Source organism: Metopolophium dirhodum, chromosome 8 (assembly GCF_019925205.1).
Source record: "Metopolophium dirhodum isolate CAU chromosome 8, ASM1992520v1, whole genome shotgun sequence".
NCBI lineage: Eukaryota > Metazoa > Arthropoda > Insecta > Hemiptera > Aphididae > Metopolophium > Metopolophium dirhodum.
The window spans coordinates 32806341-32820807 of NC_083567.1; the positions used below are offsets into that span (position 1 = coordinate 32806341).

The window sequence follows — 14467 nt, forward strand, 5'->3', positions numbered from 1 at the left end:
AAGCCAACAGACATATACAGAACATTGATTGTGTTCTTAAACTATTGCCTGTCATCCTTTTTGACATTCGACATTCAACTGACTCCATAATATTTGTGCATATTTGCACGTCTGTACCACAAATATTTGGTACACAATTTATACATATAGTATTTATATGAATATATGATCACGATTAAATAGAGAAAATGCACAGCCGTAATTAGCAAATAGCGAATTGTGACATTATATGCCCTTGGATGGACACATGTCTTTGGTTATTGGGAATGTACGGTAACGATTTTATTTATTTATATACTACTAAGTAAATATCAGCTAAAATGATAGTGCTTTGAACAGCTATAGCCCTATATTTGATGTTGTTATTTACAATTTGAACATACAGTTAATTTATAGAGATACAGTTAAACTGATGAACAATATTACCAAATTTCAATACTCAGATTATTGACTTAACAATAACCCACCCATCTTCCACCCACCGTTGATACATGAGTTCGGTGCCACCGATTATGTATTTGAATTTACAGTTTAAAAACCAAGTGTAAGATAACTTCATATTATATAATTTCAATCATTAAAATAAAAATAAAAATAACTATTGGCTCAGGGAATTCTTTATTTATCATTAGATTAATATAGAAACCCATAAACTTCGTACTAAAACCGATTTTGTTAAATACCAATATACCGTAAATGACTCCCATTTGTTTCGTAATTCTTCTTCATATTTAATGAAACAAATATAACGAGGAAATCAAAAAACAATCTTTTTAAGTATTAACTAAGTAATCAGTAATATTTTTCATCAATGATTGTATACAACCTTCAAAGTACCTACACTCGTTTTATCAATTAGAAAAAAATAAAATAACAGACAAATACAAACATGGTAACAATTAACAATAAAAGTAAAATTTAAATAATATCTTACTTAGGACACTTACTATTTAGGTCCTAAAATTGTAGGATCCAATCTTAAATAAAATTAGAATAAAAAATAAAACTTTTAAAATTTTGTATATTAATGTAAAGTAATATTTTTCAATATATTTCTAAAATAATTTCAATAGAAATAATCGGTGAAGATTTAAGATTTAAGTATGATCGACAAATGAGTTTCAATAAAAATAATCAAATATTTTTGGACAAAAAAATAAAATTATTTGTTGACACCATATTAACATTATATACAGTGATTATAACTTTTCAAATGTATAATAACAAAATGGTAAATATTTTATCGTGTGGTTAGATATTTTCTGCATGTATTTGAAATTTGAATCATTACGAATCATTACGATAAATATACCTATGCCTATATAGTTAAATGTGTCTGTGTCTATAAACTATAAAGCGTTTGAAAATTAAATGAAGTATATAATATTATCTTCCAAACCATAATAACAATATGCAATAACACTCTATTTTTCTTTATAAAATTAAACAATATATGTTAGATACAATTGAGTGATCAGATCGGTAGGTATCTAAATAATATTATATTATACAATATAAATATAGGTATAATAAAACGAACACAGTTTATGTACGAACCCAATTCAATTATACACAATATTTTAATTTTAAAAAAATTGTTTATTTTTAAATTTTATACATTTATAATATTATATACAGTCATGTTTTGTTTTTCAAATAAATATTGAATCAAATTACATCATAATTTATAATATACATTTTACTTACATTCAAATGCCTAATTGACTACATTTAAATATTGTACACCTAACTTAAGCAAATTAGCCCTCCTAGTCATTCAAAAACTTCAATATACACAAATCTAATATATGAGTTGAAAGTTCATCAATTTGTATTTATACTACAATGATTAATTTAAAATAATCCACATGGAAAATAGTTTTCATTACCGCAACTTCAAACAAATAATCATATACACCAATGTTTATGAAATCAGACAAAATATAATATTATAGTATACCTAAGTATATAGTGCATAAAAACATATTGCATTAAATTTGTCAAATAATTGAAATTACAATAATAAGATATACAATTCATAATTTGTAAATGTTGTACGTCGTATGTTTGATAAAATAAATAATGTGTGCACCTGGTCATTATTATATTCGTAATAATATAATGACTCGTGAGTATTGCTTATACAATTGTCTAGAAAATATAATTCGAGAAAAATTTAAATTTCTAGTTTTTATGAATGTTTTTATTATCTAATAATTCTATTAAATGTATTACTTACTAATTTTATCAAACTATAATTCAGATAGTTATATGTTAATATAACGTATACATCGTATTAAAAACTTAACTTTGTGATTAAAAAGCTAATAACTATGTTACCATATTACTATCAAATATTGTTTTCTACTAAGTATTAGGTATTTGTGTATAATGCCATGACTATCTATTTCTGTATAACCCACAAGTCTTTTTTTATTTTTCCTAATACAATTAATACAAGTATTAATAATATGGTATACAAAACCGTCATCGAAGTTCCTGTTATGATTGATGGATGATCCAATGTCCACCCTTTTATTGCTATATCGTTCATTATGTTTCCTACTAGCCTTATAGGAAGTAGCTTGGATACTTGTCTTAATAATTGGGGCTGTCCTTCCAAAGGCCATATTGCACCTAAGTGTAACATTACATAAAATACTCGTTTTTATCGCTATACAAATTATAAACGTAATATAACTGTAACTTATAGATATAGGTACACACTAAGCAGTAAGCGTAATTAATTTGTCAACAGCTTTCTTAGGTAGGTACTTAGGTTTTTAAAATAGAAAAATTATATATTCCATCAATGTGATGTATTTGGTTTTACACGAGTAGTATTTTTACCTGATAATATGAACTGAGTCATAGATGACCCGGTTATAATGTACACACCGCCTAGTTTTGTAGTTGATATTACAGCAGTAAGTAAACCTAAAACCAAAATATTATAATTATTATATAATTTGTGTTATACAGTTAACTACTATAATACGGATTAAATTGTATTATGAAGACGCAATAATTAACTTCACTAATTTACGAAAGTATAAAGTATAACCATTATTAAATACTAACCAAATAAGAAGCCTATCCATCCCAATAGTAGTAATAACAACACATAGACAAACATCCCATTGGTAATTTGTATTGGATTCAAAAATAAAAAATATGAAATAAAACAGGAGGAACTCGTTTGTAACAAAAGTAACACTGTTGTGATACACAACATAGAAATTATCAATTCCAATATTTTGACACCTGAAACAAATATAGCACTATTGTTTATATTTAAAAATACATAATTTTTGGTGTAAAATAATTGTTGTTCAGATACCTGCAAACATCGATCGGCTAAGGAGTCCATCCATTTTTTCCGACATCATTACGCTTACCACAAATACACTCGGGAAATAAAACGCTACCCTAAAATAAACAAATTAAATTATTCAAACAAGTTATTCATTGATCCACATTGCATAATATACAATTATTTTCATTACAAAGTATAGAATAAATGGTAAATTACACTACTATAAGTCTATAATTAATAATAAGCAAATTACATTTTTATTCATATCTATGAACTAATTAATATACTCATAATATAAAACTACGAGCCTGTAATGTTTTATTTACTAATGAACGAAAATATTGTACAACAATGTATTATAAAATTAATTAAGCATAATAATATATATTTTAACGATAATAATGGTTTCCCTATATTCTATAGCATAGGCCATAGGCAATATATTATATATAATTGATTGAATCGTATCTGCATTTTCAAAACATATCTCAATAATTATTAAAATACTTATAAACTTTATATTTTGTAATTTAAAATAATGTATATTGATATGTAAGCATAAAATAAAATAATTACATGGCTATAAAAAGAGCAACGATACCATTGGCAAATGATTTTATTTCTTTTCCAAATAAATTATTGAACTCCTACAACAACAAAAATAAATTCACAAAATTAAACAACGTAATTGGTGAAAACTTAACAATAAAATTTTCCTCATAAAATATATAAGAAACATGGATTGGCAAAAAAACTGTACTATAGGCAGGTACGTGTTGGATATTATAATTGAAAAAATTAAACAATAGGTAAAAATAATAACTATATTATATTTATGTACGACGTACGTAGGTATATATGTTTATGCCAATTAAAATTAAAACTCTTAGTTGAATTAATAGTATGTATATAACTTTTAACTCAAAAATAAATTAACACAACACGAAAAACATGTAAGTAGGTATTAATCTGTTTAATAAAAATGAAAAGCTGTTCATTGGTAAGTGCATCAATCAATCGATAACGGATGGACCGATTTGTCTCCTTTTTTTTTATTTATGTCCGTACTATTCCAAATGAGATTTTTACGGGAAAAAAAATGGGAAAAGTTCCCAGAAATTGAAAAATTTGGGAAATACTTAAGGGCCTTTTACTATGCGATTTGTTTAAATAAACGGTTGTCATTGGTTGCATATTATAATATATAGTAATAGTAGCAAATTTGTAGATATTTAGTATTATTTTTTCTATATAAATGGTTGCCGCAGGTAAGTAGGTAACATATAATATAACAATTGATCTTGAATTGCGTTGGTTTATCCGAAGTTGGTAGACTCAAAAACTACTTGACCGTTTTCAATAAAAAGTTATATCAATAGACTCCTTGAGATTTAGAGTGTGTTTATAGTTTATTTTTTCAATCCCTATACCTAAGTAGCTAAAAGGGCGCTCATACCATGCTTTTTTTTGTTTATTTATAGAGTTACAATCATTTGTTTACATATTATATTACTATTATAATTAGTAGATATAGGTATACAATTTTTACAAAATATATATAAGATAAAAAACAAATCTATGGCATGGGCAACGCCGGGCGGGACAGCTAGTTATTAATATAGTAACAAAGATAATAATATACCTAATACCTAATCAATATTTAACACTTATGAGTTAAGGATATTACCTCTAAATTCTCTATAGTAAATAACAATAATTATTATTAACGTGTAGGTAATGACTAATGAGTAATGACCATATTATACTTTCTGAAGTATGATAAGAACAGATCATTCACATAAATATATATTTTAATTTTTAACTAATTTAAATATACATATTTTGTTATATCATACCAAGGGTACACCGATTGATACTGGATTGTTAGAGCAACTATTTAATGCTTCCATAATTAGATAATTTATTGATTGTAACACATCCATCGTAATTTGATTTCTAAATAAAATATCTGAAATTATAAATTATTTATGCATTAATGAAACGACAAAATTATATTTATAATCTTACCTGCTGATAACCAATTTAACTATACTTACTTTCATTCGTTAAATGAACAAAAATTCTAGATTCTAAATCAAAATATTGACGGTCATTAATATATTTTGTTAAACCACTAGTATAGTTTTTAGGAAAATATAGAAATGCAATATACTTTTTATGATTTATACCAGCTTCAGCAACTTCCCGATCTTGTACTTCGACCTGTAATTTTAATTAATAAGTTAGAAATAAAATTGAGTTAAGACCCATTTAAGAATGCTCGTAACCTCCTCAATTTTTATCGATTAAAATTAAACACATAAACACAATTTTTTATATTTTACTCACTAATTCATAATCATGTGATGAGAGGTAGTTCATGATAACACAGCTCATTGTTTGATTGCTATTTTTGTCAAAAATACATCCATTAACTTTTGAATATTGACAATCTAAAATATTAATCTCGTCATTTTTATAAGCTATTTTCATACCTTTGAACGGTACTCCAATCGCAAAACAAAAATTGAATGTTTGCAAAATGGGAAGTAAGATCACAGTAAATAACAACCTATATTGTACAGCACTAGTTAGTAACATCTAGTAAACCACAACATTAGAATAATATCAAAGTTATACTTACAAATAATCTCGAGAGCATACCCGGTAATTTTTTTTCAACAATGCTTTAATTCTATACAAATTTACGTTTCCCGATTCCATTATTTTTTTTTGTTGAATTTTTTCTTTTACTTGAACAGTGTTGTCGACTTTCTAAATAGATAAAAGTATGAAAATAACCGGTACGACTAGAAGGCAGCCTTATAATTAATTTTAGTTTGAAACCAATTATAAATCATTGCACGAAACACACGATCATAATATAGCAACGCATATAATATAATATTATTATATTATTGTCATACAATAGCTAAGTTTTGGAATATGTATTATTTGTTTGAGCTTTATTGTAATTTGAGACATATTATAACCATATTGCGTCGGTCAAACCTCCTACGAACTCTGAAGGAATTTTGTTTCCTTTGATGAACTCCCCCACGTATAGGTTAGGTACTTATGGAATGTAACTTTCCTGTCGGTTCTTACACAATGTAATATCAACAGTGAAAAAATGTAATTTTATTTGATCTTTGATTTTACCTAAGTGTAAAAACACATTATGTACAACTACCTTTTATACAGACATCACTAGATAGAAAGTTTGACCTTCGTCTCAATAACATACGGTCATCAGATGGTAGTGAACTAGTGTAGCATATATTTTGTGTAGCGACTGTATAATATTATTATAATATTATGCGACATCGTTCCCATACCAATATATAAGTGATTTTATTATCCTTGTTGACATTGTTTACATAGTAATAATTAATTTATGTATCTGTGTGTATAAAACGAGATATACAAACTGACTAACCAACGTATAGCCAAAACTGTGATAGATAGAGGCTTGACATTTTCATGGTACCGCTGTAGTACCGCAATGTAGAGGTCATTAAGAAAGAATTTTTAAAATTTCGAATTTTAAAGATGAGCTCAACACGCACATTTGTACACACGAAATGTTTTTGTTTATAAATATAGTTGTCATTGGTTACAGAAAATAAAATAGTTATTATGATTCGATATATTTTTTTTTATTATTATTTCAAGGAACTTAACACAAATATAAGTGGTGGGGATTTATTTGGAAAAACATTGTTTTTATCACGGTAAATTCCTGTTTTAAAGTAAGCACGCATATACATTTATACAGGGTGTATCTTATATGTCATTGTACGCGGGGTTTTTTTTAACAATTATGGATCAATGACATAGAATTTCGTTAAAACGAAAAAAGACGTGTTTCTTTATTTTTAACAGGCAATTTTTTTATAACAATTTCAAAATTAACACGCAGGTGTGCCAATAGCAAAATCAACTTTATTTTTTCAAATGATAACTACTATATTTTTTAATGGATTCTGGTTGAGATTTTTTTTCTGAAAATTTTGATAGTCAAATCATACATTTTGGTTCGCTAGTTTATTAACTATGGTCCTCTAAAGTTTAGTAAAATATGTATTAATACTTTTAATTGAAATTATTGACATAGGTTTAATTTACAAGAGCTAAATAATTTTTTTTTATAACTACTTTTTTATACACTTAATCGGTAATCTAATGACATTCTCAAAAAGAAAAAACAAACAAAATTGTTGGCAAACATATTTCATTATTTTTATTTAACATACAATCATCGAAATCAGTATTATTATTTTAATTTGTCATTATAAGTAACCGTAATTAATTACTTCACAGTTACTTTTCTTACGATTTCATAAATTTGAATTCTTTTTTAGATGACTAAGGTAATACCTAATGGTATTTAATTGTAATCGTTATAATAATATTTTAAATCTATTATTAACTCAGATTAAAAGTATGCATAAGTTAGGTACAAACCTATATTGAGATTAACCATTTATCTAAATATCTTGCAAATAGTTTATTTTAAATCACAATTATTGAATAATTCTTAAATTATTTCAACTGCTAAATTTATACTTTGCGTGTGATACCTACCAATATAGGAAACTTATGGTTCAAATTTCAAGTTATAAAAGTTAGTTATAAGAAAAACATTATTTAGCTCTTGTAAATTAAACCTATGTCAATAATTTCAATTAAAAGTATTAATACATATTTTACTAAACTTTAGAAGACCATAGTTAATAAACTAGCGAGCCAAAATTGATTATTTGACGATCAAAATGTTCAGAAAAAAAAGCTTTATCAGAATATATTCAAAAATATAGTAGTTACCATTTAAAAAAATAAAGTTGATTTTGATATTGGTACCCCTGCGTATTAATTTTGAAATTGTTATAAAAAAATTGCCTGTTAAAAATAAAGAAACACGTCTCTTTTCGTTCTTACGAAATTCTATGTCATTGATCCACAGTTGTTAAAAACCCCTGCGTACAATGACATATGATACACTTTGTATAGATACATTCTACTAACATGACAAAAAATATCGATTACCGCACAACTTTAGAAAATCGACTCTTGAATTATTTACAATTTTAATTTTATTTATTCATCTTACGCATCACAAATGCAAAGTATTCAAATTTCACATTATAATTTTTAAACGTACACGATTAAATATGATATTGCACGAAACACGCACAGATACACTTGGCTGTTTGTATATTTAACTTATTTTCCTAGAAAGATGCACTGATTTTTACGAGGTTTTCGCAGGTATGATACCACATAACGGAAAAACGGAATACGATAGATAAATAGATAAATTGTAATCCAACAGAGTCAGATAATACATCCGGTTGCTATTAATTAGTTAGATAAATAGAGAAGAATTAATAAACCGAAGGTTTCCAAAACAAATATTTAAACTTTATAGTAAGTATAAGAAATTATTAATTATTAGAAAATAGAGGTGTTTAGATAAAGCTAGATACTTACCATTTTTCTTTTACAAGTACCTACATTGTATTAATGGAGTGGGGTATTCGTTTATCACAACATCGCGTTTTTTTTTTTATTCGTACCTAGGTACAATAAGTGGATATTAACGAAATTGTCAATCGTTGGTTATAAGATTTAAAATGTTACGTAGGTAGGCATGTGACGACATTATTATATTACCTACCCTCACAAAATACAACATTAAGTCACGCGCACATGAGTGTATCTATCGTCTTGTAACTACGCAATACGCATACATAAATAATATATATTTATATTTAAATATGTCAAGGTATAGTACTTTGTTAATTGTTCTTTGATTACAGCAAAGCGTTAAAAAAGCTGATTCCAATGTATCTGTACCATATTTGACAAGGATATCTTGAGGTGGTCCTTCTTCAATTATTAAACCATTCCTCATTAAGCCGACCTATGAACATAATATTTTATCAAAATTCGATACAAAAACCCTGTAATATGCCGTTGTATAATAATGTATATTATTAAATAACAAAAAGGTTTGAATTATACAAAATCAAAAATACATTTATAAAATTATATAAATGTATTTATTTTGTGCCATATGAGTTATGTTAATTATCATAAATATTTGATACACATTATTATGATACATTCAAATATAATTAACTAATCTCGTCTAATCATGGAGAAATACATAATTTAAAATTCGTTTGTTTTACATAAATAAAGGTTTGTGCAACACATACATCGTATAGTTTATATATATATATATTACATACCTATCACTATATAAGTATATTGACTTACGCAATCAGATTTATTTGCTTCTTCGATATAATGAGTAGTTATTATGATTGTTTTTTTTTGTTCTTTGGCCATTTTTGTAAACTCAGCCCAAATTCTAAATTATTTTTTATATAGTTAAAAATAATATTTAACTTAATTGTAATAATTCATGTTACCCTTCTCTCAGTAAAGGGTCAATTCCAACTGTAGGTTCATCCAAAATCATAACTTTGGGGTCATGTAATAAGCTAATACCAAAAGATACTCTTCTACTCTGGCCACCACTAATGTAAATAAAAATAAATAATGGTTATTAGTTTATTGCAAATATTTATTTAGTAGATTAAATTAATATTGATATGTTGATATTATTAATGAAAATTCTTCCTACATAACCTAAACATCAATATTTAATAGCATTAGTAACTTAATGTAATTAAAATTATAATTTGATTTATTCAAATCCAAGACTTTCTGGAAAAGTGGTCTTATATCAATCAAGGACGACTACCATTCCTTGATCTATGTACAATGAATTTGGTATATAGGTTGTACAGTTATAGACTATAGTCATTCGATTTATAAGTCATAGAAAGTTATTTTATTTTTGACTTTTTAATATAATTTTACAATTATAATCTTCGAGGTATTTGACATCGATTGAATTGTTAATCAGTTAAGAGGACATCACACCCGCGTGTGTTGCTTCCGTCTTACACACGTAGAACTCGCTCAATTTTGGTTCTAGAGTAAAAATACCTATTATAAAATTGAATTGTGACAAGGTAATTTTATTCTAACACCAAAATTGAGCGAGTTTTACTCAAACTGCTTAAATGCATTTTGTCTATGTCGTACGTGTAAGACATAGAGACAACACATGCGGGTGACGTCCTCTTAAGTACTAATTATATAATTTTGTATTTTAAATAACATAATATGAAATACCTACCTATAAATATGGTTTACACAACACATTTATTTAGAAAAGTAAATATTTAAAAAAAATTGCATAATATCTCTAACATATTATTTGATACAAACACAAATAAATGTGAAAATCTTAATGTAAAATAATGACTGTATGGACTATGAATTAATATTTCAGTATTGATTTACAGTCTACAGAATGATTTTTCAGATATAATATTAGGTACCTATATAGTCTGCAGTTTTTATTTTTATTTTTAATCGAAGATATTTTACCTTATTTCATTAATGTAACTATTTAAATCTGGTAACTGTAGGAATTCATTAAGCTCGTCTAATTTGTTTTTAATATTTATCTTGCTCATTCTATACAGTGATCCATAGTATTCAAAGGTTTCCTTTATGGTTAACGTGACTTCCAGACATAAATCCTTCAAAAAGTAAAAGTGTCAATAAATCAGTTATATATTAAAATTAGTTTAAATATTTACCTGAGGCATATATCCAACGTCGTTTACACTTTTTGCTTGTAAATCAATACAACCAGAATCCAATGGCAATGCTCCCAAAATACATTGAAGAAGTGTCGATTTACCACAGCCACTTGGTCCTAAAAGACCATAGCTGTAAAAAAAATAAAACATTTCAATGTAATAAGATAGCATAGTTGTATGGTTGATGATGCCACATTAGAAGCAGTGATAGGCAAATCACATTATTGTCTGTTGAGAATTGTATTTAATAAAAGTCCTTTGCAATTAGTGCAAAAATACTACGCAACTATATAGTATAAGCTATAGCTTATAGTATTAGCTTATTCATTATTTGACTGTTAATATGAATAATATATAACAATGTTATTTTTTAGATTTCTATATTAATTGTATTTGTAGTATTGGGTATTAAAACATACCATTTATGCAAGGTCACTCATATCATATTATTCATCATTATATTTCGTGAATGGCAAAAATATTTAATATTATTAATTATTTTTTATGAATAACTTTAAATATTGAAAATCGTTGCGCAACAAGCAATATAGTAAACATTAATATCTTGATTCAGAGTTACTATGTGAAATTATCCGATAGTTCAGAAAAAGTATTTGGAGAAAGTTGTAAAAAAAATAACATCATTGTAAATTCAATAAAGGTACGTTATTCATTTCGCCCAGTACCTTTATAACTACCTAATAATTTATAATACATTACTAGTATACGCTGAAGTGTTAGGAATGCGATACGTGTGAGCCATAGTACGTGAATTATCTTCACATTTTTAATTATGGATTTTATTGGTATATAGTTAAGTAAATTTGTTATTTTTATATAATTTTTTAGTGTTATGACATCAAGGATACGAGATTTGTTTATATTTGTTGTTAAACTTATTATATTTTGTCGAGTTGATATTAAAAACGAATTTATTGTTATTAGCCCTTGAATTGTCGTCAATTTTAACAGACATTTAAATATATTTTTTATTCAAAAATAACTATTAACATATTTTATTATAGAAAAATAATAGTAAATATAAATAATTTAGATTCACGAGAGAATACAATAATATCTACCCGTAACCTGATCAATAATATTTTGACTAATAAATGAATAGTAATTAGATATAAGAATTTTAAATATACATCTATACAACTAAATTGTTTAAGATACAAGCTTATATTTGTAATCAACATTTATTTTAGTAAAATTAAATTTAAAAAAAAAAATGTATTTTTCGTTACTTGGGTATATTATCTACTTTCTACACAATTCCATTGATAGTTGATAGTAAAGATCACCCTAACAAGTAAACAAGCACAAATGGAACCTGGGCTACCAATGATACCTTAAAGGCTTAATTTAAAAACACTCACAATACATATTTACACAATTTTGACAATATAGTGTTCTCAAAAACATATACTACCTATAGATATATAAATATATAGCTAATATATTTACTCGTGTACATAAGAAATACGCCAGCTAGCCTAATAAGTTTGAGCCAAAGATATCATTTAAACTACGTAAACACTAAATTTAAGCCTACTAATGTGTAAATAAAATCCTATAATATACATTTCATATCTTTATAACAATGAGCATGAAAATTTTAGTAATGATACTATGATACTAGATATCGTTTTAAATATTATTATTTATTTTATATTATTTTTAAATTTTTAAAAAAAGTATATTTTCAATTGTTATAAAAATGAAATTACTTACATAGAACCGGATTTCACAGTCATGTTCAAACCGTTAAATACATTATTTTGTCCATACTTCTTAAAAGCATTTGTCACTGTTATGTCGTATTTAATTTTTCCTTCCTTCATATTTTGTTCCATTTTATTTATGCTATTGCCTATTGAATATCAATAAAAGTATTGGTTTTTGGCTAGATAATATTCGTTAACATTTTCACTGGACAACAAATCTAAAATTAAATAGGCAATGAATTACAATTTGAGAAACCTATACTGACTAGTATAACTACGAACTGTTAAAAAATTAAACGATATTTGAAATACGAACAGTCCAAATATTAACGAACTGCTAAGTAAAAGTAAACACATTTCTAAGAATACGTAGCACATATTAAAAAAAATAGAAAGAGTATAATTGTTAAATCGTGATTCGAGTGACGGTGCCTGGAGTAGGTTTCTTGGTGTCCTTGATCATTGTGATGGCCGATGGGTGGGGGTTGGGTTAATACCTAATAAAATTCTTTTTTAATTTTTCCAAATGTTTTTACTTATTTTTTTTTTATAATGGTATTAGAAACTCTGAATTGAAATTACCGCCTAGGATATGATGATCCGCGCAGGAAAAAAACAAGGAAATCCAATTTTTAAACGATTATATCTATATTTTTTATTGTTTTAATGTTGTATAATAAAAAAATTATAAATATTACCAAAAAACAATTAACGTGCACACATATTTTAGGATAACCACTGAGGTCTCAGATAATTCTTTCGGCCAGAGTAGGTAAACTCGAAAAATGGTCAGTAATAATTATACTGCGTATACATTTCACCACTGGATATTTAAAAAAAACATGCATAGTGATACATATTATATTAGTTTACAAGTCAGGGGACAAAACGCTGAAAAATGATGGGAATAGATAAATTTCACAAGAAAAAATTAAAAATTGCAATCAAAAAGTTCGTTTCGACTAAGTTTGATAATTCATATACATTTTTACCAATTACCCAATAACTAAATGTTAATAATACATAATATTTAATCATAAACAACACAAACAGCAAAGCCAATATTTATAACAAAACCAATATTAATACAATTATGTCTTCAGTCTTTAAAGTCTAAAAAATATAAAGAAAATAATTGTTCAATAATATCCTAAGACGTAATTTTCGTATGAATGTATTAAATATGTAGTCCGCAATTTAGATGTTTACAAAATATACTTGGGCCAAAATGTAAGTACAAAATTAAGTATAAACCCAGACTGCAATTTATATAATAAATTAAAAATGGGACACAATTTACACCAACCCCTTTCGGCGACATTTATTATTTTATTTTAAATACCTATTTTCTATATCTAATATTTGTTTTTTCGGTCTTATTTCGACCACAGATCCAGTAATTACAGTTATTAATACTATCAAAAATCATAGTTAGAATAATAATTATCTTTATTACTATCTATAAAATATAATCAGTGATAGTAATATTATAGTACCTACTTAAGATTTAATATTCATCTGTATGACTACTATGACTCTATTTTATGACTGTATCTATAAAATCCTTAATGATATAGCTGATGAACACTATAATTTTAATAATTCTTTCTTGCCTTCTCACATCATCGTTTCTTCATCTATTACTATTATTAATAACATATTTACGTTTATTAATTATTATAAATGACTGAAATCAAAATATAATTCAAATAATATATAATTAATATAATTAA

The 14467-nt window shown here is 25.7% G+C and overlaps 1 protein-coding gene across 2 annotated transcripts; it reads right to left on the minus strand.

Annotated features, from left to right (window-relative positions):
• Positions 1 to 1582: 1582 nt before the first annotated feature.
• On the minus strand, positions 1583 to 13130 carry LOC132950788 (ABC transporter G family member 23-like). 2 transcript variants are annotated; one of them, XM_061022349.1, is made up of 16 exons: positions 13017 to 13130; positions 12742 to 12952; positions 11002 to 11134; positions 10787 to 10941; positions 9757 to 9864; positions 9602 to 9695; positions 9114 to 9242; positions 5961 to 6091; positions 5666 to 5888; positions 5374 to 5539; positions 5173 to 5285; positions 3893 to 3963; positions 3341 to 3429; positions 3082 to 3264; positions 2851 to 2937; positions 1583 to 2637 (listed from the first exon to the last, which is right to left on the minus strand). In XM_061022349.1, the coding sequence occupies exons 2-16, from the start codon at positions 12861 to 12863 to the stop codon at positions 2405 to 2407; spliced, it is 2037 nt and encodes a 678-aa protein (XP_060878332.1). In that variant the 5' UTR covers positions 12864 to 12952; positions 13017 to 13130; the 3' UTR covers positions 1583 to 2404. The 2 variants fall into 2 exon arrangements, with proteins under 2 accessions (XP_060878332.1, XP_060878331.1); XM_061022348.1 differs by having other exon boundaries at positions 12742 to 13098.
• Between the last annotated feature and the right edge of the window lie 1337 nt (positions 13131 to 14467).